At 36.6% G+C, this 25310-nt stretch overlaps 6 protein-coding genes across 12 annotated transcripts; 4 read left to right on the top strand and 2 right to left on the bottom strand.

The window, feature by feature from the left end:
* Window positions 1-156: 156 nt before the first annotated feature.
* Window positions 157-5175, bottom strand: LOC136342114 (sodium/potassium-transporting ATPase subunit beta-2-like). The gene is made up of 7 exons (XM_066287615.1): window positions 4947-5175; window positions 3316-3456; window positions 3142-3261; window positions 2341-2525; window positions 2177-2284; window positions 1808-1976; window positions 157-1756 (listed from the first exon to the last, which is right to left on the bottom strand). Exons 1-7 carry the CDS (start codon window positions 5074-5076, stop codon window positions 1653-1655), a joined length of 957 nt encoding a protein of 318 aa, XP_066143712.1. The 5' UTR covers window positions 5077-5175; the 3' UTR covers window positions 157-1652.
* A 184-nt stretch (window positions 5176-5359) lies between these two features.
* Window positions 5360-8806, bottom strand: LOC136342112 (sodium/potassium-transporting ATPase subunit beta-2-like). Of its 2 annotated transcripts, none has more exons than XM_066287612.1 (6): window positions 8525-8806; window positions 6999-7256; window positions 6796-6943; window positions 6600-6738; window positions 6366-6540; window positions 5360-6269 (listed from the first exon to the last, which is right to left on the bottom strand). In XM_066287612.1, the coding sequence occupies exons 1-6, from the start codon at window positions 8712-8714 to the stop codon at window positions 6166-6168; spliced, it is 1014 nt and encodes a 337-aa protein (XP_066143709.1). In that variant the 5' UTR covers window positions 8715-8806; the 3' UTR covers window positions 5360-6165. The 2 variants fall into 2 exon arrangements, with proteins under 2 accessions (XP_066143709.1, XP_066143710.1); XM_066287613.1 differs by lacking the exon at window positions 8525-8806 and adding an exon at window positions 7312-7636.
* A 2127-nt stretch (window positions 8807-10933) lies between these two features.
* Window positions 10934-11958, top strand: LOC136342117 (cuticle protein 19.8-like). 2 transcript variants are annotated; one of them, XM_066287618.1, is made up of 3 exons: window positions 10934-11066; window positions 11121-11491; window positions 11546-11958. In XM_066287618.1, exons 1-3 carry the CDS (start codon window positions 10946-10948, stop codon window positions 11858-11860), a joined length of 807 nt encoding a protein of 268 aa, XP_066143715.1. In that variant the 5' UTR covers window positions 10934-10945; the 3' UTR covers window positions 11861-11958. The 2 variants fall into 2 exon arrangements, with proteins under 2 accessions (XP_066143715.1, XP_066143714.1); XM_066287617.1 differs by having other exon boundaries at window positions 11543-11958.
* A 128-nt stretch (window positions 11959-12086) lies between these two features.
* Naa35 (N-alpha-acetyltransferase 35) lies at window positions 12087-15196 on the top strand. Of its 3 annotated transcripts, none has more exons than XM_066287606.1 (10): window positions 12087-12403; window positions 12479-12555; window positions 12615-13319; window positions 13368-13546; window positions 13623-13761; window positions 13894-14051; window positions 14106-14376; window positions 14438-14544; window positions 14592-14759; window positions 14814-15196. In XM_066287606.1, exons 1-10 carry the CDS (start codon window positions 12387-12389, stop codon window positions 15045-15047), a joined length of 2055 nt encoding a protein of 684 aa, XP_066143703.1. In that variant the 5' UTR covers window positions 12087-12386; the 3' UTR covers window positions 15048-15196. The 3 variants fall into 3 exon arrangements, with proteins under 3 accessions (XP_066143703.1, XP_066143702.1, XP_066143705.1); XM_066287605.1 differs by having other exon boundaries at window positions 14106-14382; XM_066287608.1 differs by having other exon boundaries at window positions 14106-14382; window positions 14602-14759; window positions 14814-15003.
* Window positions 15197-15295: 99 nt separating this feature from the next.
* LOC136342107 (probable multidrug resistance-associated protein lethal(2)03659) lies at window positions 15296-22024 on the top strand. Of its 3 annotated transcripts, none has more exons than XM_066287599.1 (12): window positions 15296-15483; window positions 16289-16443; window positions 17234-17476; window positions 17707-18134; window positions 18189-18345; window positions 18408-18955; window positions 19176-19929; window positions 19983-20325; window positions 20385-20535; window positions 20640-21170; window positions 21222-21868; window positions 21929-22024. In XM_066287599.1, exons 2-12 carry the CDS (start codon window positions 16361-16363, stop codon window positions 21974-21976), a joined length of 3933 nt encoding a protein of 1310 aa, XP_066143696.1. In that variant the 5' UTR covers window positions 15296-15483; window positions 16289-16360; the 3' UTR covers window positions 21977-22024. The 3 variants fall into 3 exon arrangements, with proteins under 3 accessions (XP_066143696.1, XP_066143695.1, XP_066143697.1); XM_066287598.1 differs by lacking the exon at window positions 15296-15483 and adding an exon at window positions 15753-15934; XM_066287600.1 differs by lacking the exons at window positions 15296-15483; window positions 16289-16443; window positions 17234-17476 and adding an exon at window positions 17538-17634.
* Window positions 22025-23858: 1834 nt separating this feature from the next.
* Window positions 23859-25310, top strand: LOC136342116 (dual specificity protein phosphatase MPK-4-like). Its single transcript, XM_066287616.1, has 5 exons — window positions 23859-24405; window positions 24459-24614; window positions 24673-24868; window positions 24927-25047; window positions 25101-25310. The coding sequence occupies exons 1-5, from the start codon at window positions 24129-24131 to the stop codon at window positions 25269-25271; spliced, it is 921 nt and encodes a 306-aa protein (XP_066143713.1). The 5' UTR covers window positions 23859-24128; the 3' UTR covers window positions 25272-25310.

Raw genomic sequence — 25310 nt, 5'->3', positions numbered from 1 at the left:
TAAAAAGTTTTAGGAAATGTGGACTCCAGACGTCCCTCAAAAATCGGATATATTGTTCCAATTGATGTTAATCGATTTGTTGCCCTAAACATCATATCATATAAGGACACAGGGAAATGGACATTTCATCATCAGTTAAAGCATAAAAAATCAACATGGTAACTAATTATTTTATTCCTAATTAAGATGAACATTATTCTGTGCCTACAATAACTATTGCACATGGTTTATTTCCTCGGAATCGACCTTTTTGAGAAATAATGAAAGCTTCAATTATTGTAAGGCTGAGATAAGCTTAACAACTACCCAGGACTCGATGAGTATTTTGAGAGTATGGTGCCAAGTATGCAAAAGTTATATATATTTAAAATAAATAGCAATGCTCAACACCATAATAAGGAAACTTACTTTACTATAAATTATCGTTAACTTACTTAAGTACCAGCAAATCCTTTCGTGTTTGAATTTTAGTTTCCATATTGCTGATTGGTCAAAATACAACACGTCTGATTAAAATTTTATTTTTTCGTATATTTCTTATTTTAGGTGAGTGTTATAGTATAATCTCGAGTGATGCAGGATTAAGGTAACATCACAGCAAACTGACAATCATATAAACCACAATAATTACATAAATATTTTTTACATCTAAAAGCAACGTATGTCTATAATATAAGTATTGCTAAAAACGAATACTCATGTGTGTTTAATTATTAATAAACTTATACGTTAATTATTAACTTAAATAATAATTTATTAATGGGGTTTATTTGTCATGCGACTTGCTTCAAAAGTCCAATTTACAATTATTATGAACACTATTTGGGATATAGCGATCACGCGTGTGTGGAACATATAGCTTTTCAATCATTGGTTTCGTCCAAAAACAGAGGTGTGGTGTTTGTGCGCTTTTAACATTTGAAAGATGATCAGAGTGATGACAGTCGTGATATGCAAATCACACCCCATCAGAGTATCAAAGAAATCAGTCCTACGGTGGCTTCGGTTCATAATCGCTTACACTCTAATAATAAAAGTATGCTAAATTCTTTGAAGAACCATTAACACTTAGAGTTTATTCTAGTAATAACAACATTGTTAAAATTTTATACGTTCTTCAGAATAAGAACTCCTCATATAGTCGATACCAAGGTGTGTGTAGAAATAATAGCTAATCTACATACAACTTGGGTTCTATATAGTTTTGTAGTATGTGATGAATTTATGTTGTAGCTTGATTATTGATTACTAGTTTTATTAGGTCAAATTAATGAAATATAACTATTTACAACACGAATCCAAACGTTCATTATTAGCATGAAACACTGCAAGCTTCATGACACAATTGAGACAAAACTGAATTTAATTATCATCGTTAGTACGGGATTCACACGCTAAAATGACTCACCTAAAGTAGCGTAGTTTTTAGGCATTAATTATCATTAAAATCGTCAACTCTTGAATTGAGAATTTCTACGTTGTGGATCTTTCCTCCCTTTTAGAGGAGAGGTCCGTCTACAACAATTTTGCTATCAACAAACAACAGGATATTGTTTAAGCAATCGGAGATGTTATGTTCAACAATCGCCTGAGTCAATTTTGAGAAAACGAACCAGCCGATTGTTGATGATTTCTGTAATTAATTAGATAACTTAATCCACCATGAGTTCAAAATGGACGGAACCCCTACGGTCCACTCTGTCATGGATGATATTTCTAGCCCAAGCTTTGCACTCGATGTTGATGAGCACCCCTCCTAAGATATTAAAATCATCAAGAGGACTTTAATCATAAAGAAGTAACTCACGTTTAGGCTTCTCAAAGTGAACCGCTACTAGAGGACTAAGATATCCTTCTTGATTCGCATAGGGGAAGTACTGGGAGGGGAATCCTTTTTGCGGAATGTACCTAATCGGGCCTATATGCTCTATGTCTGCCACATTTTCTCCTTCGCAAGTCACCCACACTATATGATGCTATAACAGAATTTCACCTATGAGTTATCAGAATGATGATTAGGGGCTAAATTGTTAAAGCATCTTTAACAGTAAAGCAGTTTCCATGGAATCCAAGAAACCGACTAATGCACGACTTCAATTCAACATTTTCATTGATATTTACTGCCTGGTAAATTCGTCGTCATATTAATAGTTGATCGTAAATAAAGATAACAAACCTGATTCTTAGATTGAGCGTCAACAATCTCCTTACGAAGAGCAGGACTCATATGCCTTACTTCATCCACCGTAGAAGAATTAAAATATTCAGGAATCCAATTGAAGATCTATAAGAAAGATTGCATTTTCTAAAATTGTAATTGAGGATTAAAAGCAGACTTACTCTATTAAGTTTAAGGAAAATGCAAGGCCCTCCTTCGCCTGATTCGTAGTTATACCCGGCAGATTTAATGCAAGGGTGCCACAGTTGGTCAATTTTCACGTTGCATACTTTTCCTGGAGCAGGTGACTGGAAATTACGGCACTCTTCTAGTTTATCCGACTGAGGATTGTTGCTTTTGTTGTACCCTAAAATGCTCAGGTACATTAAATGAAAATTTAGAATATTATTGACAAAATATTAAGGGCATTTTCGCAAAAAAAGTTTAAGAACTTAAAGGTATTACAGTGGAGCTGGAAACTATAGATATTCATGAACTTGATGCTGAATTTCTTTTTGGAAACGGCTAGCTACGCCACTGATTTTTCATATTGTATTAGTTATATAGTATAGTCTATAATCTGAACAATTATTAAATGAAGCAAAGTAGTACTGGACATAGTCTAAAAAAATTTGGAAATTTTATTCACCATATTATCAAGAAAGCATTAAACTATTGGTTGTGTCTAATATTAAATTAATCATTTTTACCTTAAACCACACAAAATCATAATAAATCCGTTTACAATAAACTCTTAAAGAAATATGTGTGACAGAATTAGGTTTAATTCACTCATATTTGAATTTCCTCCTGTTCTTGATATTCACACTGCAAAACTATTGAAATACGACTTCCTTTTTCTTTTCTTATGTACTTAAACTTTCAAATATTGTTTACGGATATATAATCAATAAAACTTTGCTAATAAGTCTACTAATCTTCATAAAGCACTCGATAAATGCAGAAATTTGAAAAAGACTCACTAAATAAGAATGCGTCCAGCTCCCTTTGCCAATTCTGTACGTTGCCCTTATCATTGTGCTTGTACCAAATCAAAGTACTATCTATGTTTTTTTCTGAAGGCATAGGTCGGAAGCCGAGACCTGTAATGAAAAAAAAAAATCAGAAGCCTTCTGGAAAGTCAGAATAAATCTTACCAGGATTGCTACCTATGATTGACCTGTCCAGCTGCCATTTGGGGGTATGATAATCCAAAGTCTGGAAAAAGACCACCAGCATGAGCGCGAAGAAGCCGGTGAGTACGGCGTAGAAGATGACATAGAAGAGCAGGATTTTCACTGGAAATTTGCCACATTGTAATCGCGGAATGGATACAGAGGAAATAAGAGGCGGAAATTCAAAAACGCCGCCGCCGGCACCGATCGTCAGTGGCGTATTGATCGGCCGCCCTCTGCGCCCCTTCCAGCCTCTTACGACGTATTTATCTGCGGCAACACCCCCCAACCCCCAACACTGACCCAGTTACCATTCCCGCGTTTGATACCCCTATAAGCAATGGGGAGCACGTTCAACTTTTTTGGTTCTACCTTTCTGTGGTTCTGACACCTTTAAAAGGCCCTTAGACCTTTAGAAAATTTAAAGGCGATTTATTAACTATTATATTCAGTAAATAACAACTATATTGGAAAAATGTTGGCATTTCGCTGTCCGACATCAATCCAATTAAAGCGCGTTAGTTAATGGAGCTCGATTGATGGATGAACAGTATCAGAAGTTTAATTAATGCTTGCGTTGAGTACATACCACTGGAGACAGGGGCGTTTTGGTTTTGAAACTGTCATAGAATTGATGGAGGAGATTTGATAGCACATCTATTTATAATCACTTAGCTCTTTCTATCATTTTCCGACGATCTTGTGAGAGAGAAATGCTTTCAGATCCAGTTAATTTTTGTGATTTTGCATCCAAAGATGAAAAACAAATATAGTTTCGGATTGATGCAGCTAGTGCACTTTGAATTTTTAGTTCTTAAACTGAAATTTTTTTAAAATGGAAGAGGAATTTCATCATTTGGATATTTTTTATAGAAATAATTTTAGTAAAATTATTTGTGTGCTGTAGCATTGTCGGAATTTAATATTCTTAGTTTAAACTTACTTTGCAGTTCCCCAATTCGACTAATAAAAGCTGCGAAACGGAGGTAGATCCAGAAAAAACGTACCTGCATAATGTGGTGGGAAATTACAGAGTTTTTCAAGACAATCTAGCAGCAGATTTAGCTTTCTATTTTTCAAGATTAACTATTTTCCAATATTTCCAAAAATTCCAGTGATCTTTATGGGGTCTTTTTAACATAATAACATAGGAAACTCCCATATTTCAGGATGCACAGTGCAGTACCTATGTCTATCGTCATAACACACATTTACGTAACTACTTGTAATTGCTTCAAAAGCGAAATTTTCGGCATTACGACGTTTTTACCGGAAATACAATCGACCTACATGCAATCGGGCGTCGTCCCCTAGAGGCGTCGCGGCGGCGCCACCTCCCTCATTAAACTCGTCCAAAACTCATAACAACCTCAATTTCACCTCGAAATCTTTGACATTTCACTTTATCTTATCCCATATATGAACCATATATCCCCGATATGGGTAATTTTTAAAGTTATATAACTGCTCAAGTTCAATCCGAAAACATTTACAATGAGCATTTTTAGCAATGCTCAAATCCCTTTGTGAGTGCATAGAGATTTCTAGGACTCCAATTCGAAAGGTCAAAGGTTACGTGATGACTAGGGCTAAAAGATGTATGGGGTACTTACCCCAACTGCCCCCGGTGCGGCCCAGAAACTGCTTCGTCTCGGAATTCCACAAGAATATCCGCAGGGACTCCCATTTTCCAAGTTTTGGCGGTCGGGTGTAGAACTGTCCTTCCGGTTTCTTGTCCGCCATTATTCCTGCACTGGCCTGCCGACTGGTCCTGCACGAAGGGGTGGAAATCGCCGAAGAACCCTTCGAGTTGCGCGCCGAATTTCGCGAGGAACGGCGTCGCGACGACGGCGACGTAACTGGACCGTATTTGTTACACCGACATCTGGCGTTGATTTCATGTTTCCCCCAATGAGATTTATTGATTAATTATCTGTTTTAATTTAATTGATTTTATATATTTGAACTTTTGGCCTTTGAGAAGTTGCAGGAAATGTTCAAATGTAACGAACAAAAAACTGATAAATCTAGCAAATCAGCCTATGTTTATTCGAAATTCATTGATACAAGTTATAAATACACAATACATGGAATTATCAGAAATCCAACTATACATTCATAACGTATCAAATCTGATTTTTACCTTGCATCTCTTTCTTCGTATTTCAGAAATTGGAAGAAAATATTGTCAATACGTAACGAACTGAACACGTAATTGATTCTTGTTTCGCACTCTAAAATTGTTTATTTCTTAATATGGAGTTTAATAAGAGTTTTAATACGACATACGCTCAATAATAATCAGCCCTGAGGATGGCAACTATAAGAAAGGGAAATGCCTACCATTATTGACTAATAATTACTATTAAAACTTGAGTCTAGACACTCGTTCCTTTTACTAACAAACTTTAGCAAAAGCCGGGTTTTTATTAGTCAACTTCATTAAACAATATCACTGAATCTACGTCATTGATATTAAATAGCGTTTGGAGTAAATGAATGAAATCTAGATTACGTTCATATATTCAGTTGAATAAATTCAATGTTAATGGCTAATAGGAAATTATTAATGTGTCATTAATTTATTTTAAACCAAGCCAGTTTCAGCCAATACCTAGGTAGGCTCTATTTCAACGTTTCTGCATATTATTAATAATTTGACCTTTATAAAAGTGTAAAATTCAACAGATCACATAATGGTAATTTCAAGGCTTGTTTTTCTTTTTCTTGCCCAGAAATCCACTATTATACCTATGTAGTAGGTAACTGGACAACTGGGAGGACAAAGTGTGTTCTAATAATAAGTTTATACTCAATGGATATTATGAAGAATTAGTCGATGAGCAGTTCGAAGTGGACAGACCCCATGCGGTCATTGCGGTTATATTTGATGTTTTTCGCCCAGGCCCTGCATTCCACGTTGATGACTATACCAGCTGTAAATTGGAAATTTATATAAGATAACACCAGTATATTTAAAAATCTTCACAACTTTTCTTAATAGAATGGTGAAGTGAAAATTCATTACTTACGCACTGGCCGCTCGAATCTCACAGCTACCAAAGGGCTCAAGTAACCCTCTCCATTAAGATAAGGGAAATAATATCCCGGAAACCCTTGGAATTTCTTCGGGTAGTACGAAACACTTCCAATATATTCTCGGTCGGCAGGTGATTCTCCTTCGCAGGAGATCCAAATATTTTGTCTCTGAAAGAATTTAAACTTTAATTTCCTCTTATTAATCAAAATTTATGATTTTCTCTTACATCTCTAGTATTGTTAATGCTTTTTATGTGATTTTTGAGCTGTTTGGGCATATTCGCTGGGAGCTCATTGTCATGAATGTAATAGTCCGGTCTCCATCCATAAATTCGGTTGAGCTTCAGAAATATACAGGGTGAACTCCTGCAATGAACATATTTTCTCACTCTTTAAATATTACCTTCAAGTCAAAAAACTAACCGGTGATAGTCAAAAAATTGATCCTTATTGCACTTATCCCAGTCTCTAACATCCACCTCACAAACCTCATCTCCATGAGGGAAGTCTCTATGGGAACAAGTTTTGATTTGACCGCTGCCCTTGGCGATTTTGCTTGGGGTGTAATAACCTTTAAAATCAGCATTAAGACCACTATAAAGCCATTCAAATTCTGTTATTATTACCATCTAAAAATTTATTTAAATTATCGACCCATGGCTGGAAGTTGGTTTTGTTGGAGCCTTGGAACCAGATTAGGGTGCTTTCGAGGTTGTCGGTGGGCATAGGTCTGAAACCCAGTCCAGGGTTGGTCCCAATGATGGACCTTTCCAACTGCCACTTTGGAATACGGGGATTTAGCGTTTGCAGGAAGACCCACATGCAGATTGCAACCAAGGCTGCTAGCATTCCATAGAAGATTAAGTAGAAGAGGCCGATTTTGGCTGCAAAAATCAGAATACTTGGAGAAAGGTACCTCTTATAATGATACAAACAAACCGCATCTATCAGGCGTTCGATTGAAGAGCTTCTTTGTGCGTGGATCATAGATTTTGTTTCTGTAGTAATCAGTCTTTGAATAGCTTTGTTGCCCGGTCATTTTACTCAAATATACTACATATACACATATAAACTACACCCAAAACTAAGGTTAGCTTAGCGCTTTGGTCATTCTTTAAATTATGAAAGCACAGGTATGGGGAACAAAACGGTACCATGGTACAGTCACTTTAACCGCCAGTCCCAGTACCACCAAACACATTGGTATCAGACACATAGAAGAACGTCTGTCTTTGTTCACCTTTAGATTGTTAGACAAGGTAGTAACACTGGGAACTGGGCAAGGTATGGGTCAGCAAACCGTATAACCCATTAAGCCCGTAACAAATACAGTGGGAGGCAAGTTCGTTCGCTAATTGGATTCAGTACCTTTCATGAGATCGCATGGGGAAATTGTTTGGTTCTTCGATGAGAATTGTGTTTAGCATGAAAAGTATAATTTATCATGGAATCCTCTCGCGATTAAGTAGTGAAAAATTAGTTAAAAACTTAAATGTTTTTGACGAGGACAATTTGGTGTTCAGTCTCAGTGGAATATTAGTCATCACCTGCATATTAAACGTCCTATTATTTGTATTATTTGAACTTGTAAGTTTAGGCCTGCTGTGTGTTACGAAAGAGTACATTCAATACGTAGAGAAAATGTCTCCTTTTATCGGTTTTTATGCAAAATTAAGAAAAAAGATAATTTTATATATACACAAATGGAAGAATTTAGAATTATTTTTAGTTGATTTTTGTAGACTCCAAGAGAATCTCAACACAATAAGAACTACTACATGACCTATTCCCGTATTTACTTACTAGTATATAGGACGATTATTACCAATATTAAAAAATATAGAATTTCTATCGAATATTTGCCCTATTTCTTTGATACCCGTTTCTCAATATACCCACGCATCATTATACTGAATTAATATCATCTTAATCATATTTAATCTAAAGTATACAATTCATTCCTAAATGGGCAAACCTGAACCGGTAATTTCTGCCACTGACTGTTAACGTAATGACCCTTAATCTTTAAAGACCCATCAGTGAATGCGTCATACAATTATTTCATCGTTTAACCTATCAAGGATAATGAGCCTCAGACAAACTTGCAGCCAAAAATTTCCAAATAAATCAATAAAATCAATAAAGAACTTACACCAGCTCGACCCGGTCCTGCCCATCACAGCATGCGTTTGGGGGTTCCACAGGAACAGTTTGAATTTGTCCCATGTGGATCGCTGACTGTGCCCATAGCTGGCGAGAAATACCCCTTGTTCTTCCAAGATTTCGTCATGTTTAGTTCTCCTAACTTGAGATTGTTGTTTCTTGGTGGGTGACTGGACCATTTTAGTGGGACTCCAAGTACCTTCTCAATCTTTGGAAATCTGAAATGGGACACTGTTTTGAGAAGAAAAAAAATTAGACTGGCATAGGAACGTTAGGCACAAAGCAGTAGGTGGTTAAAGGCCGGATATTAACAATTTTCTGTGTGTGAATAATGGTTCGGCCTTGCCAGGGCAAGACCGCGGGATGCAAATAGAGAGCTCTTTCTAATCTAATGCGAGGTACAAAAAAAAACTCAAAACGGACTTTTAAACATAAAACATTATGCTTTTAATACTTTTGATTTTATTTTGCTATTAAATAATCTATATATTTTTCGCCTGTTCCACTACTAAAGCCGATCCTGCAATTTGTGGGAGTAGACCCAATTAAGTGTGAATGTTTTACTCATAAATTTATGGTCTTTAAGATATAGAAGGCTGTGAGTGTCTTCAGAATGTCGAACTTCTTGGATTTAATCAAAAACATGGTGAAGTAATTTTCATCCACCTTAATGTCAAGAAATCATACAGGGTTTTCCATTTTTCAGAGGCTTTATTTCATTTAAGTTATACAGTTTCAAGACAAATGAAACTGTTAGGAAGTAGGGTTGCTGGTGATTTGACAAAAGGTAAAGGAGATCAGAATATATTAACAGATTTCTTTGTGATCTCTAATTTTATGGGATCGGCTTTTACCAAAACCATCTTTATTGATTATGATGGCGTAGTCACACGAAAGTGCGCACACGCTCTAAAGTTATGTCGATTTTGAGTAAAAGTTGCCCATTGACCAATAAAAAATTGAGACAGGTTTGAATTACATGATAAATCTTTTATAAAAAAATGCCTCCCATTTATTTCACCGTTCACCCATGGTAATCCAATGGATCCATGGGTATTATATTTTCACCATCCTTGCTTGTGCAATAAAGGCCCATTTACTAACTATTTTTAATCTTAATAATATACAACTTTTTATAATGCCTTTGTATAGCTGAAAGTCATCTTTATGTGTACCAAATTAAATTTCCCTTTCAATATAATGTTTGGTGAAGTAACTACATATAAATCAATTACAAATATTTAAGTCTAAAAAAATTATTTTCAAAAAATCAGTTTTGACATTTTTTTCAAAATTGGATATTTGCCCCTGCACTATAGCACCCTTTTAACCCACACTAACCTGCTGTATATATGGCGATTTTCCTAACGGATTCCGCGCATCAGTATTTATCCTATAAATTCCTGCCAAACTGGCTATTTTAGTAATCCAATGATGATTTTTTGCTAAACTATGCAAGACTGGTACCTCCCTACTTTAGCAAACTATCAAAAATTAATTTGAAATTTGTCCGCGAAAATTTGGAAAATTTATACGCGGCGATCGATTTGCGCGACGAACACCCAAACCCTTCATCTAACTAAAGCCCCACCTTCGACAAGAGCGAACCAGAAATATCCAGTTTCCAACCCTCAAGAATAAGGGTAATATAATGAATAAAACTGGGTTTTTGAATTAGCTTAAATCTTCAATGAGCCTACACTGATGGTATTGTTAAAAAAAAATTAACGGCTTCATTCCCCTTGCCAGACGGGCTTTGTTCGAGAAATAATGATGACTATTACGGTTGAGAAAGGGCATGTGAAGCAGGTTCATTAAGAACCATTCTAAGGCTCGAACCTAATGATTTTTAATCTTGAATAATAAATTTTTTTGTGTTTGCATAGGTTATTTTTCTCGTAAAACGCCAAGGCAAACGGACGGACGTGAACCAGAAACCTTGCCCCAAGCCCTGTGTCTGCAGCTCCATCGCGGTTCTTGTAGGCATTTGTCGTCCTTGTGGTTTAAAAAAAATTGAAGACATGCGACTTGAAATATTAGTTCCCACATTACTGAAAACAGGTACATTTTTCGATAATGCGTGGTTAAGAGTACTGACATCATCAAACCTAAATTCCTCTCTGGCAAGCCTCTTGAGAATAATTATTGAAAATCCACCTCCCGCACCCTTAGTCGAAATAATGGCTGGGAATTTTTTAAATTGCACTTTTAACATTGGGCGGACTTCAGAAACTGTTGCCCTCATACTAAACCATCACATGTAACCACAGAAATAAAATTGATTCCGTGACGGCAATGTATAAGGAAAAACTGGATGATCTTCTATCTGCGTTATTGTTTATTTTGGCAAAGCCAGTTTAGATTCAAAACGACCCTTCTTGGGCGTGGCGACCTATAAATAGGCCCGACAATGGTAATGTCGCACAGTTTTGCGAATACTGATCAAATATTGACAGCAGCGCTAGCCCAGCTCATCATGAAATCGTTCTTCCTGGCTTCCGCCCTCTTGGTCCTGGTCAGAGCTGGCAGTGGTAAGCACACCTATCTATTTTTTACGCAATCCTATTTAAAACGTTTTTGTTTAGATATTACTCCGGTGGCTGTAGTGGAGTCTTTACCAGCACTCCTGCATCAATCCAGCCAGTACCATTCCCAAGACTCCCTTGGCCAATATGCATATGGTTATGCTAACGATTTATCTGCCAAAAACGAAATTCGCTCCGTTGATGGTCAAACTGTAGGGTCGTACTCCTATGTAGACCCTGAGGGAAAGCTTCAGAGCGTTCATTACAAATCGGACGCACTGAACGGGTTCCGTGCGTCTGCTACTAATTTGCCCATAGCTCCTCAAGCCGCCCCGATAGCGGTTCCACAACCCATTCAAGACACTCCTGAAGTTATCGAGGCAAGGAACCGTCATTTGGAGACTTTGAAGCTTGCCACAGACGCTGCCAAGGTACTAATAAACTAAATCCTAGTTTACGTTGCGAGAATTTATGTTTGACAGAAGGCTGCTGAATCTACTGCTGTGGAAGCAAAAGCTGCAATCCATGCTCATCCAGCCATCATCACGAGTACAAACCCAGTGGTGCGTTCATCAGTTCCTTATTTCGGTTACTCTTTCGCTATTAACTACGGAAGGCTCTACACCATTCAGCCTCAGCCAATTGTCACAGCTTACGCTATTCCCGAAGCTTTCATAGGAACACCCTTAATATCTTCACCCACCCCAATTGCGGCCGGGGCATCCGAAATAAAAGACGAACTACCTGAAGTGGTTTCTGCAAGGCAGCAAGATACCAATAAGACCCCCGCCAAAGAATGATTTCATTATGAAGACTGAGTTATCTGTACCTATTTAGTGTTAAGATCAATTTTTTGTCAATAATCTTTGCTTAATAAAAGTTCTTTAATTAAAAATTATAGCGACTTTTATTAGAAATTTCAAAATTCAAGTTGTGTCGCTGTCCGCGCTAATGTATGCGTGATTGCATAACTTAAGGAACAAATTATTGATTTTTCTGAAAACCGCTTTGCCAGATCTTACAAAAATTATTAGAATGTGACGATTTTTCATGAGAAAACTAATAAAAATCGTCATACATTGCAGAAAATATTAACATAAATATTGAGTACACGATATTAGCATATTACAGAATATCCAAGATATAATTTTTATAACAATTTAAGGAGGTGTTATATTTTATCCTTTTAATATTTGCTTTTATGTCTAGCAAGTCAGCAACATTGCCTCGTGTTATTAATAATTTAGTGAGGTTATGTTTTTTGTTATAGAAATCAAAATTAATATATCTAAAATATCATATTTTCAATAAAGTATTAATAAAATAATGGAGAAACCTGAAGAGTAAGTTGTCTTTTAATATATGATTTCAAACTTTCCGATTTGAAGTGTAAAAATGAACTTTTTCCATGGTTTCAGACCCTCATCCACCACGGACAATAAGCCCTCTCATAATTGGGTTGAAATAACTGATGTATTCAAAGAAAGCGTTAAAGGTACATTAATTTCTCATCTTTTCTGATTAAAAGTAGCGTTTTACGTTATTTTGCCACAGATCTTCAATTGGGTGAACTGCTCCATGATGATTTATTTGGCCTATTTGAGGCAATGTCTGCAATTGAAATGATGGATCCTAAAATGGATGCTGGAATGCTGTGCAACAGGGGAGCTCGAAAAATCACCTCTTTCGAACAGGCAGTTGCTGATGGTCTCTTGACCCTCAATGAAGTGCCTCCTCATATGCTTTTGGGCATCATTGATGGCACCCTTGCTCGTCTTGTTTCATGGCTCGAGGGCCATTCCTTAGCCCAGACTGTATTTACTTGCCTGTATCTTCACAGACCATATGCTCCTCAAGATAGAGCCTTGAAAGTATTTTGTTTGGCAGTCTACAAGCTTCTAGATGTAATCAAAGAGTTATTGCATAAAGCCATGGTTTTTGAAGAGGAAGATTTTCAACCAATGCAATATGGATTTCACTTAAATCCTGATATATCTGAGCAGAGGATGATTGGCATGTTAAGGGAGGTTGAAGAAGATTTGCATAAGAAAGCAAGAAATAAGCAAGGGGATCCAGAGTCACAAGCCATTTTTGCCAGGATTAAATTTGTGAGGATATTACTGCAAGTGCTCAACTCACTTAGAAAGGAAGATCAGCAACAGAATTCATTAAATGATTGTCAGAGATTGTTGAATAGTGCAATGGAAATGCTACAGATTATTAAAGATAGTGTGAAGCTTGGAGAAGGGGCTAGAGATGGTGTGTTTGGTAATAATGGTATTTGTAGCACTAAAGGTATAATTATAGGTGAAGAGGAGCTGGCATGTTTTGAGCCATCGATAAACCAAAGGTTATTACCACCAACCTTTCCTCGATACACTAAAATAAAAAAGAGGGCAGAAGCAATAGAACATTTTATAGATATGGTGGAGCGATTTAAGGTTGTTTGTAAAGCTCAAGGAATCAATAGTTTTCATCAGGCCATGGTATTGGTTTATTTCTTAAATAAAGTTTTAATTTGAATACTTTCTGGCCTCTTTAGTAATAAGCTGAATTTTACAGGAACTATTTGCAGAATTTAGTCAGTCAGGTCCGTGTCTAGTCTCCCGGAGTGCGTTACAATTAGTAGGTCGCAACGCCGGCTCATCCCGCGAAGCCTTGAGAGAAGCCCTTCGGAACTTTTGCGGCTCCCATGCCCTTAGTAAGTCTTTAACTCTTAAATGTAACTAAACTTATGGGCAAATGGAACGGACCAACGAAATTTCAGGATAAAAATTTCGGTCGACGCGTTTCATTTAGCCAGAAATTTATAATGAATAATAGCAACCTACAGGTAGCAGAGCAATTCCCACTGCTAGAGCTACTGCAGACGCTTTCTTAGCCAGGGCAGGTAGACCAGCTGCTCTTTTATTGCAGTTGAGCGGTCATAATAGGGCTCGGCAAAGAGACAAATTAGCGGTACTTCTTGAGGAATTTGCCTTGCTGCAAGAGGTGCCTATGAGACATTGTTTAGATGAATTTTAAATCAGTTGTCGTGTATCTCAGGAAGCTGAACGGGCAGACGCTGCATGTGCCTCTTCACTAGGTGTGCCTCCAAAGCCTCATTTCGCTACTTGGGCTTTGTACCACACATTAAGGGGGCAAGCGCTATATTTATTAGCAGGATTCGAACTCGAACTTTATGCAGAGCATGAGTATTATTATGTTTATTGGTACTTATACGAGTGCATATATGGCTGGTTGATTTCCACGTTGTCTAGAGCGGACAGTTTATTGCAGGAAGCTTGGAATGGAACTGCTGCAGTGTCCCAAGGAGGTAAAGGTGTGTACTTAGTTTAGTTCGAGATAAATGTAGGTATATGGGTGTTTGAGTTTAGGTGGACGAAGGCAAAAACCCAACAAGACTGCCCGCAGACCCAGGCCGCATGCTAGAGACGCTGTGAGGTTACAAGCTTTCCAGCAATTAGCCGGCGGTTATTTTAAGGTGAATTTTTTTTGAGCAAAAATATTTCATAGCACAGTTTTCCACAGGCCTTACTAGGGCTTCTCCGTGACGGGCTTCTTCAAGCTCCTCTTCCTGGATTTGACAGAGAACGAGTGCGTTTCGAGCATCGTTTTGGTGCTTTTTCCCGTCTTCCAGCGCCACCTCCAGCTGCCTATCGCGACTTCCGGGCGGCCGCCCAAGCTGCCGGTTCTCAGGTGGGTTAGTTCTGAATCAATGAGGTTAATATGTGATAAGTTGCTTTGATATAGGGGTCAGAACAGTTGTTTTTGTGCGCGGGGAGGCATTTTGCGCAAGCCGGACAACTGTTAGCAGCGGGAGGTGCTGGTGATGCTCCATTAGCCCGTACTGCAAAAACGAATTTCGTACTGCTACGCCTATTAGCGGCGGGGCATAGGCCAAAGATCAAACCAACATTCTGTTTTAACGAAAGCAAGCAATTTCCTGTTATTTGTCTTACTGAGGGCCAACTTACCCACGATTAGAGTCAAGATAAATAAAATATATTATGAGCAAATCGTACATACCTTAGTTATATTGATAATTATGAAGTTGAAAAAGAGTCATAGAGTAAGAGTGGGGGGGTTAATGTTATTTAAGAGCTATAAGAAATAAAAATCTCAATTCACATTAATTATTTTGTTAGAAGAAATATTGAAAAGCACCACACTCCGTATAATTCCCATAGTTCCTATACCTATGTTTATTGTAATCGCTTTTGGGTTTAATTAAAAACTGTTTATCTCATTTGCACTATCAGTTTATCTTTTACGATTGCTGGATTTCCAATTATAAAAAATCATAAATTTTAAAGGTGGCCATAACTGCATGAATTCACAAGAAAAATCTACTTGTTTTGAGTTCTTCTACACGCACTTGTTCTGTATCTATTGCGTTGCGAATCATTATGTAGAAAGGCAGGTAATATAAGTTTTTATATTGTACAAAGTGTTGGTTGCCGTGCTTTCACATTTCTACCTAAGGGGGTTATGGCTATAGAATTTCGCCGAGATCTATTTTAATTTTTGTCTAAAAATTCGGACAATCACTGATCAATGTAGAATTCTCCCATTACTGTTTAAAAATAGGCAATATGTCGTTATGTTGACACAATAACAATTATTAAAACTAACCAAAGAGTTATTAAGTTACGTAAAAAAACACTTCAATCAATGTATTGATCTAAATTTAGTGGATGCCACGTTCTGCGCAAACAGCAGATGAAGTGCTGCCCAACCTTCCATTAGTTTGAATCAAGGTTATAATGAATGCGACTGCTTTTCAGTACTAAATAACGCAAAAACAGAAACGTGATTAAATATTCTGTGATATGCACTAACTAATAAGGGATAGCTTTGATCAATTTGTCAAGGTAAAAAGAAAAAGTATTTTGCATTTTGGTTTGGTGTTTGGCCCTTTGATTTACATCCTTGTTAACATTTCGCAATGTTGCGACCGATTATTATGTGATACATTTTTAAATACCTTGCCATTGAAAACTGTCAACGAATAATATAAAGCATTCAAATAATCATTTTTAAATGAACACATATAAATATATATATATTTACTTGTCTCAAGGACATCGCAATATTGTAAATTTCCACGAAAGTACATATCTCTACATAGGTTTATATAAAAATTTAAGTTGAGCTTGAAACAAAATTGCGTGTAAAGCTGTGTGTATTTGCTTTAGTAGATATACTTAACAATTGTTATTATTCAGATACATATACATATAGATAGGACAAATTGGAAAAGGAATTCGGTGTGAGTCAGTGACGGCGAAAGTCAGAACATGGAAAGTACCAAAAATATCCCGTTGGATAAGAAGGTTCACCCCTTTAGCAAGGCTAATATATTGTCGAAGATTTTATTTACGTAAGTATTGAATTCTAATTATTTTTCTTAAGTGTTTTTCAATGCCATAATTTATCATTTTTCTAAAGACATATTATCCTGCATTGGCATTATATAAATTTAATAAATTTTATATGTAAATTAATAAATTTTAAGTTGTTTAACAGAAAAATTGCTGAAAAGATATGTTTCAATATACTGCATCAAAGACTGTGTTAATATAAGTTAAAGTTGCGCAACTTTACCCATTACATTATTATGCTTATACAGTAACAAATCATCATAGAGACAATTCAGGGGGAGATAATTCTTTAAAAAACCATTTAAAAAAAATGCTAACACCCTCTTGCTCAAAAATGCACCTTTTTCGAGATACAGGGTGTCAAAGTTTCAGATTTTTTCTCATATTTTGCATTTTCCTCAAATATGCCTTGAATATATATTGTTTTACATTTCGCACACTTATTTTCTTTAATGCCCTTTATACAGGATGTTTTGCTTTTTGGATTTTCGCATTTTTTTGCCGTTTTCGTAGAATTTGCAAAAATATCTGTATTTAAAACATGTTGTGTTTTTAACCATGGGTCTATGAGCTATTTTATTATTTTGTATAATACAACCGCCCCTAAAATATCTCCAAAATGAAATGTTTCATCTTGTATAAAAACGGATATTTCCTCTGCCATATGTGTGTGGTTCCACGTACTTCACTTCATTTAATGCCATGATGTTAGATAATCCATACATAAAGCTTTTTAATTGCTACTACCGTTTTGGTTCTTATTAAATAAATTATTATTAACATTTTTAGGTGGCTTTTTCCCTTATTTTACAAAGGTTTACATAAAGACCTAACCGAAGATGATCTCTACCCCAGCTTGAAGCATCACGAGGCAACCTATTTGGGTGATAATTTGTCCAGGCAATGGGATAGACAATTAAAAAAACTAAAAATCGGCAAGCAGCCGTCCTTATGGAGGGCCATTTTAAGAATGTTCGGCAAGGAAATCGCATTGTTGGCCTTATTGCATGCTTTCATCGAGCTCTGCGCTAGGTGAGTTAATTTTTTAAATATGATTTACGTAGGCCTTATTTTGTCACTAACTTTCAGGTAGTAATCTTTAGTTTGTTACTCTTGAGCTGCGTAAAGTAACCCATAAGGGTGTCTTCTCCATCATCTATTATTCTCTCTATTTCAGACAAATTCTATAGGTAAAAAAATTGTCATATAATATAAAACTTATACTATTCGACCCACTAATAGGCATTTTTCAACAATTTTAGGCTTGCGCAACCATTGATACTGGCACAACTTCTTCAATACTATCAGCCGAACACTACCATGAGCAGAAATGAGGCATTTTTGTATTCAATCTTAATGGTCGCTTCTCCGTTTCTTGTTATGAGTTGCCAACATAATTTTCTATGGTATCAATTCACAATGGGAATAAAGATCAAAGTAGCTGCTACTGCTCTTGTTTACCGGAAAGCCCTAAAGCTCAGTCGCTCCTCTTTGGCTGAGACGAACATAGGGCAAATGGTGAATTTAATTTCTAACGATGTGACCAGGTTTGAAAACGCGGTAAAACACATCCATAGCCTTTGGATAGGGCCTATCGAAATGCTGATCATTGTGATCTTGCTCTATTTTTATGTGGGGCCAAGTGGTATGACCGGAGTAGCTTTTTTGATGCTGTTTTTACCCGTTCAGAGTAAGATTGTAGAGCTGGTGGTTCAATTCAATCTACCTTTGATTTAAATTTTAGTGTGGCTCGGCAAGAAAACCTCGAATTTCAGGCTCAATACTGCCATGAGAACTGACGAGAGGATCCGGCTGATGAATGAAATCATTTCTGGCATTCAAGTTATTAAAATGTATACTTGGGAGAAACCTTTTGCGAAACTTGTGGAGATAAGCAGATGGTAAGTTGCATGAAAGTATTTTTTTAGGTATTTCTCGGTATATTTCCAAAATTTTTTAACAGGAAAGAAATGCAGCAAATAAAGAAGAATGCCTACATTAAAGCTGTGGTCTTTTCCTTTCAAGCTTTCGTAACCAAAATGGCCATTTGGCTGTGCGTTATCATTTTTGTTCTGACCGGTAATTCCCCAACTACTCAGTTTGTCTACGTGGTCACCTCGTTTTATACAATCTTGAGACCAGTACTCACGAAACGGCTCCCCGAAGGAGTAACCCATCTAGCAGAAGCGCAAATATCCATTAAACGTATCTCAGAGTTTCTGTTCAAAGAAGAAATTGACTTTGACGTCAGCTCTACATTCCTTAACTCGGCTCTGCAGCAGAATGGAACTGAGAAACCAGCTAAAATCAGTCAGGGGGATTTGATAGATCTGAGCCACGTGTTTGTTAAGTGGAATCCAAAATTTGAAGAGTACTCCCTGCAGGATGTTACATTCCAAATTGGGAGACAATTGATTGTGGTACTGGGCCCAGTGGGTAGTGGGAAAACTACGTTGCTACACACGATTTTGAGGGAACTAATTCCCTCAAAAGGCACTGTGAAAATTAATGGTATGTTAGCTTTGTATCACAAATATAAGAAGAAAAATGTTACGAAACCTGTGGTGCTAAAAGAGAAGCCAATACAGCAGTAGGATGGGATTCTGTCTTAGCACCATAGAAATTATACAAAGGTATATTTACATAACTGAATATGTACATAGCTAAATTAAAACTTTTCTTCTCTGAAATTTAGTAATTTACAATATTAAAAATTTTGGAATTTTTGCAGGAATAATTTCATATGCTTCCCAAGAACCTTGGCTCTTCATGAGCAGTATAAGACAGAATATCCTATTTGGCCAGTCTTACGACCGCGAACGTTATCAAGAAATTATTAAAGTGTGTGCCTTAGAGCGAGATTTTTCTCTCTTCCCCTATGGAGATGAGACTTTAGTAGGTGATCGAGGAGTGACTTTAAGTGGAGGCCAGAAGGCCCGCATAAATTTGGCCAGGGCAGTCTACAAGAAGGCTGACATATACCTGTTAGATGATCCTTTATCCGCTGTGGACACTCACGTGGGAAAGCACATATTCAATGAGTGCATCCAGCAATATTTGAGGGGCAAATGTGTGGTGTTGGTGACGCATCAGCCGCAATATCTAAGAAACGCTGAAAAGATATATTTGCTCGATAATGGTAGCGTGAATTTTTCGGGAAGTTTCGGAGAAATTCATGATTCTGGGCATGAGTACGCGAAGCTTTTGGTGGAGCTTAATAACAAGTCTGAAGGAGACTCTTATGAAGAGCTTGAAGCTGTTGAAGAAGTGAGAAAAGAAGAAAAAACTACTTTGAGTGATAAAGATAATTATATTAAAGGGCCTAAAGCAAACAAAGAGGGCAAAGCCGTGGGTAACATTGCCAAAAGTGTATATGGAATTTACTTCCAGAATGGTGGTCACTGGTGTATTTTTGTCTCGGTTTTTCTGCTCTTTTGTGCAACTCAAGGAATTGGCAGCTTGTTCGACTATTTTACGTCATGGTGGTAAGTTCTATAACTTTTTGAATATACAGCCTTTCTGATTTTTATAATTTTAGGGTAAATGCCAATACCATTCGCCAATCCAACGAAACTGAGTCAATAAAAATCACCATAGTTCAAAAGTTCTGGCTTGAGTACATGACTGATAATCTCTCGGCAGTCATATACACAGTACTCATAGTTTCCCTAACAGTTCTGGCTTTGAGCAGGGCTCTGACATTCTACCGATTTGCTATGAAGGCGTCTACCACTTTGCATAATAGCATGTTTAACCAAATAGTATATGCCCCTATGAGGTTCTTCAATACTAATCCTTCGGGCAGGGTTTTGAATCGGTTTTCGAGTGATATGAACCAGGTGGATGAAGCGTTGCCTTCTACTATGTTGGATTCAATTCAGGTGATTTTTTTTTCTTTATTTGAATAACATAGTTGTTTCAATTTTCTCGTTTTCTATAGAACGGACTGGCAGTACTGGCCACTACAGTAGTGGTAGCAACCGTAAATCCTTGGATGCTAGTACCGACATTGATTATATTGTTCATTTTCTACTTAATGAGAATAATTTATATTTCAACCAGTAGAGATGTGAAACGAGTGGAAAGCATTAGTAAGTTTGAAATTAACTCAGGAATTGACTTCTATAGCAATTATATCTAATAATGTTTAACTATTTTAATGACTTCTTTAAGCATTAATTTCTTCTCTTCGTAGCGAGGAGCCCCGTCTTTTCTCACTTGACCGCCTCTCTTCAAGGCCTTACTACCATCCGAGCCTTCGGAGCTCAAGACGTCCTGCGACAAGAGTTCGAAAAACTCCAAAACAGAAACAGCTCCCCTGCCATCGTTTTTATAGCCGTAGGCCGCTGTTTTGGCTTCTGGCTGGATGTTGGTTGTACCGTTTATATATTTTTTGTCACCATGAGTTTTCTGTTTCTCCAAGACACTCCTGGAGGTTTCGTGGGGCTATCCATCACTCAGTCCATGACCCTAGCTGGAATGTTTCAAATGTGTATTAGGCAGTTCAGCGAATTGGAAAATCAAATGACTTGCGTAGAACGTATTAAAGAGTATGTGGATGTGGTTCCTGAGTCTAACACTGGTGCCAGGCAACCACCTGATGATTGGCCTTCGAAAGGAAAGATTAATTTTAAGAGCTTGAATATGCGGTACGCTCCGGATGAACCCCAAGTACTTAAAGATTTAATTTTTACTGTCAACAGTAAAGAAAAAGTCGGTATTGTAGGTGAGTTTTAAATGCATAGTGAAGAATGTAGATGGTAACAGATATTTTCAGGCCGCACTGGAGCTGGTAAATCCTCGATCATCATAGCGTTATTCAGGCTAGCGGAAAACCAGGGGACTATCTCTATCGATGATGTAGATACTAAAACCGTCAGTCTAGATCGTCTTAGGTCTAGTATTTCAATAATTCCACAAGAACCAGTTTTATTCACCGGTACACTGCGCAAAAACTTAGATCCTTTCGATGATTACGACGACGAAATCTTATGGAACGCTCTAGAACAAGTTGAGCTCAAAGACGTTGTTTCTGATTTTCCCAATGGACTCCAAAGCAAAATGTCAGAAGGAGGAAGCAACTTCAGCGTGGGTCAACGTCAATTAGTCTGTATGGCTCGGGCCATCATTAGAAAGAACAAAATTCTGGTCTTGGATGAGGCGACAGCCAATGTCGACCCCCAAACTGATGCTTTAATTCAACTGACTATCAGAAGTAAATTTTCCAACTGCACTGTTTTAACTATAGCCCACAGATTGCATACAATTATGGATTCGGATAAAGTGTTGGTGATGGATGCGGGGAGAGTGGTGGAATTTGGAACCCCGTTCGAATTATTGCAAAATAAAGATGGGGTGTTTGCAGGCATGGTGGAGCAAACAGGACGAGCTATGGCGAGTACCTTACTTGGAATTGCACAAAAGGTTGGTTTATTTATTAAAAGTTTTTCTTCTAGATATTATATAGGTGAATATGGTTTTCAGGCACCTCAAGACCAAGCACAAGAGACTCCTAAGATTCATGAAATATAATACTATGTTAAAAGTTGGTCCTAATAAAATATCACTTTATTTTGTTAATTTGTTTATTATATTTTCTTAAAGTTTCTTAGATAACTACAATTATTGACATATTTTGTACCTGCATATTCGATACACTTTACATACCAGGTCTACCGGTATGAAATGAGCGCTATTTTGTGAAAATAAAATACCAATTTTAACAAGGAAAGAAAAAAAATTATTCAAAATATTGACCATTGCTTTGTACACATTTTGACCACCTTTCTGGAAATTTATGGATACCACGCCAATAGAAATGTGCCTCTTTGGCATCAAACCAATTAGACACCCAATTTTTTACTTCTTCGTAGGAATCGAAGTGCTGTTCAGCCAATGCGTGTCCTATCGATGAAAACAAATGGTAGTCCGAAGGAGCCAAATCTGGTGAATACGGTGGATGGGGTAGCAACTCCCAGCCAAGTGTTTTGATGGTATCTTGAACTGGTGTTGCTTTGTGTTCAGGTGCGTTGTCATGGAGTAAAATTACCTTCCCGTGTCTTCTGGCCCATTCTGATCGCTTTTCGATCAATGCATTGTTTAAATTAATAAATTGTTGTCGGTAGCGAATAGTATTAACGGTTTCACCAAGTTTTAAAAGCTCGTGGTGCACCATACCTTTTTGATCCCACCAAACACACAGCATTGCCTTCTTGCCGATTCGATCAGGTTTTGCAGTCGATGTTGATGGTTGTCCCAAATCAACCCATGATTTTTTCCGTTTAAGATTTTGAAAATAAATCCATTTTTTATCTCCAGTAACAATTTGATGCAAAACTGATTTTCTTTCGTGCTTTTGAAGCAAAATTTCACAGGTGTTTTTTCGGTTCTCCATCTGTCTTTCATTCAATTTATGCGGCACCCATTTTCCACACTTTTGGATCTTTCCCATAGCTTTTAAATGATCAGAAATTGTTTGTTGTGCAACATTTAACATTTCTACCATTTGCTTTTGACTTAAAGTGTCATCTTCATCCAATATTGATTGCAATTCGGCGTCTTCGAACTTTTTTGGTGGTCTGCCACGTTCTTCATTTTACACATAAAAATTTTTATTTCTGGATCGTTGAAACCATCTTTTGCATATTGTTTCTGATAAAGCATAATTACCATATACCTAGACAAGCATTCCATGCGACTTTGCAGCACTTTTCTTCAAATGAAAGCAAAAAATTAATGCTTTCCGCAAATCATCATTTTGTGGTATAAAATTCGACATTTTTGGCACAATGAAATAATATATTGTTATTTGTTCAAGGACTTGATTTGTACCAAATATGTTTGTCAGTTTGCATACCAACCAAGAAAACAAAAAAAAGGTTTGTTTACCACAAATGCCCTATATCGAGACATTTATATCCTGACGCTCACTTCATACCAGTATACCTGGTATGTGATTTTTCGTTTTTAAAATAATTTTTCCCTAGGTTCTCCTTAGGAAAACAAAAAGCAGTTACTTTTTGATCACCAAAACATCAAGAAAGGAGTTCGTCACGACTCTTACTATTTTAATTCTTCTACTAAAAAGTGAATGTTATTCTCAATTAATTTTAACTGTGAATAGTATATTGTTTCACAACTCCAACAGCCATCACTTGTGGTTAATTAGCGATGGCGTTATTCTCAATTAAAATAAAGGAAACACATAAATGTAGATTGAACCTGATTTTAATAAATTCATTCAAAGCTTAACTTTATGTCGAACCTACAATTTTATGTTCATGGTTCAAATTTCAAAATAAATTGAAAATTTTCCAAAATTAAGCAAAAAAAGAGAGAAAAGTAATTATTCCCATTTTTTTTACTAATTTTCGGCAACCCAAAATACTTCATGGAATCAATATTTGAGGTTATGTTTGTTGTTTAATATTCTATGTGCCAATACGTCATACATTTTATTTTAAACAATTCCTTAAGGTTTTAAAAAATTTAAAGATCAAGTTTCGCAGAAAATAGATTTGGATTTATCGCTAAAACTGTTATAAAGCATTGTCTGACAATATCAATGAAAACGTTCAAGTATTAAAACTTCTGAAAAGGTTTAACTAATCATTCAATCTGACCCTCAACTCTTGACTTAAACAGTGCACTTCGGGTCCATTTTCGTTTTGTATCTTAAAAGAACATGTCGTCCTACTTACACAGAGACGATTTTGGTTTGTGTCCCATCAGTGTTGATGAAATTGAACCTGGGCTCTTTCTCGGAAGCCTTGCGGCAGCCAAAGATATTGACACTTTACACAAATTGAAAATAAGTCACATTCTTACTATAGACACATGCCCTCTGCCCAGGACTATTTTGGACTTGAGCCATCTCAAAACTAAATTTATTCAATTGTCTGATTTACCCAAAGAAGACCTTTTGAGCCACTTCAATGACACTAATGAATTCATTGAAAATGGTATTGATACATTTTACAACTGGCAATATAATCATAACTTTAATTATTTTCAGCTTTAAAAGGCGGTTGCATTTTAGTTCACTGTTATTTTGGTGTGTCGCGCAGTTCTACTGTAGTTATAGCATACATTATGAAAAAATATCAGTTGAGTTATTCTGAGGCATTTGAGAGAGTTAAAGCCAAAAGACACATTGTTTTTCCAAATCAAGGTAAGTGTTATGAATTTATTAATTACTAACATAATAACTGTTATTATTATGATTCAAGGGTTTGTCACACAACTGAAACTATATAAGGATATGAACCATACTATAGATGCTTCTAATATGAAATATAAGCTGTTCCGGTTGAATTTAGCTTCCGATAGAGTTAGAAAAGTGAAAATTTTGCCACATAACTTTATAGATTTAATACAACCTGATCCTGGTCTTCCTCAAACACAACCCCATCCCAATGTTTATAGGTGACTTATTCAGTTAGAATACAAACAATCTTCTATTTTATTTCTGCGTGTTTCTCAGATGTAGGAAGTGTCGCCGAATTTTAGCATCTGAATGTAATTTGATTGTTCATCAAGACAAAGGCTCCAAATGCACAAAGACGTTCTTCCTAGAGCCAATTGTATGGATGAACGTAGCACAGGTTAGTTGATTTAAATCTGGGTATAGATAAACAGGTAAACAATTATATTTTAGAATACTGAAGGTAAATTGCACTGCCCGAAATGTGAAAATAAAGTGGGCTCTTTTAGTTGGGTGATGGGGTGCCAGTGTCCATGTGGCACTAAAGTAGCCCCAGCATTTTATTTAGTACCTTCCAAAGTAGACTATACAAATGTTGTTAAGAATGTAGAAATGACTTTTTAGAGGCCAATTAAAGCATGATCAAATTGACCAGTTAAATAA

Source organism: Euwallacea fornicatus, chromosome 11, assembly GCF_040115645.1.
Source record: "Euwallacea fornicatus isolate EFF26 chromosome 11, ASM4011564v1, whole genome shotgun sequence".
Lineage (NCBI taxonomy): Eukaryota > Metazoa > Arthropoda > Insecta > Coleoptera > Curculionidae > Euwallacea > Euwallacea fornicatus.
The sequence above is the reverse complement of the archived record's forward strand: the minus strand, read 5'-3'. Positions and strand labels throughout refer to the sequence as shown.

What these genes read in the sequence shown, in the direction of transcription:
- LOC136342114 (XM_066287615.1), bottom strand. Translation starts at nt 5,076, where the DNA reads ATGGCGGACAAGAAACCGGAAGGACAGTTCTACACCCGACCGCCAAAA. An exon ending in GCTGGACGCATTCTTATTTA is followed by an intron (nt 2,526 to 3,141) that starts GTGAGTCTTTTT and finishes TGAGCATTTTAG; the next exon opens with GGTACAACAAAAGCAACAAT. An exon ending in ACGCTCAATCTAAGAATCAG is followed by an intron (nt 1,977 to 2,176) that starts GTTTGTTATCTT and finishes ATTCTGTTATAG; the next exon opens with CATCATATAGTGTGGGTGAC.
- LOC136342112 (XM_066287612.1), bottom strand. Translation starts at nt 8,714, where the DNA reads ATGGTCCAGTCACCCACCAAGAAACAACAATCTCAAGTTAGGAGAACT. An exon ending in TTTAAATAAATTTTTAGATG is followed by an intron (nt 6,944 to 6,998) that starts GTAATAATAACA and finishes CTGATTTTAAAG; the next exon opens with GTTATTACACCCCAAGCAAA. An exon ending in GCATTAACAATACTAGAGAT is followed by an intron (nt 6,541 to 6,599) that starts GTAAGAGAAAAT and finishes AAATTCTTTCAG; the next exon opens with AGACAAAATATTTGGATCTC.
- LOC136342117 (XM_066287617.1), top strand. Translation starts at nt 10,946, where the DNA reads ATGGTAATGTCGCACAGTTTTGCGAATACTGATCAAATATTGACAGCA. An exon ending in CCTGGTCAGAGCTGGCAGTG is followed by an intron (nt 11,067 to 11,120) that starts GTAAGCACACCT and finishes GTTTTTGTTTAG; the next exon opens with ATATTACTCCGGTGGCTGTA. An exon ending in TTGCCACAGACGCTGCCAAG is followed by an intron (nt 11,492 to 11,542) that starts GTACTAATAAAC and finishes TATGTTTGACAG; the next exon opens with AAGGCTGCTGAATCTACTGC.
- Naa35 (XM_066287605.1), top strand. An exon ending in TTGCGGCTCCCATGCCCTTA is followed by an intron (nt 13,762 to 13,893) that starts GTAAGTCTTTAA and finishes AGCAACCTACAG; the next exon opens with GTAGCAGAGCAATTCCCACT. An exon ending in AATTTGCCTTGCTGCAAGAG is followed by an intron (nt 14,052 to 14,105) that starts GTGCCTATGAGA and finishes CGTGTATCTCAG; the next exon opens with GAAGCTGAACGGGCAGACGC.
- LOC136342107 (XM_066287599.1), top strand. Translation starts at nt 16,361, where the DNA reads ATGGAAAGTACCAAAAATATCCCGTTGGATAAGAAGGTTCACCCCTTT. An exon ending in TTGTCGAAGATTTTATTTAC is followed by an intron (nt 16,444 to 17,233) that starts GTAAGTATTGAA and finishes TAACATTTTTAG; the next exon opens with GTGGCTTTTTCCCTTATTTT. An exon ending in TTCATCGAGCTCTGCGCTAG is followed by an intron (nt 17,477 to 17,706) that starts GTGAGTTAATTT and finishes CAACAATTTTAG; the next exon opens with GCTTGCGCAACCATTGATAC.
- LOC136342116 (XM_066287616.1), top strand. Translation starts at nt 24,129, where the DNA reads ATGTCGTCCTACTTACACAGAGACGATTTTGGTTTGTGTCCCATCAGT. An exon ending in TAATGAATTCATTGAAAATG is followed by an intron (nt 24,406 to 24,458) that starts GTATTGATACAT and finishes AATTATTTTCAG; the next exon opens with CTTTAAAAGGCGGTTGCATT. An exon ending in CCCCATCCCAATGTTTATAG is followed by an intron (nt 24,869 to 24,926) that starts GTGACTTATTCA and finishes CGTGTTTCTCAG; the next exon opens with ATGTAGGAAGTGTCGCCGAA.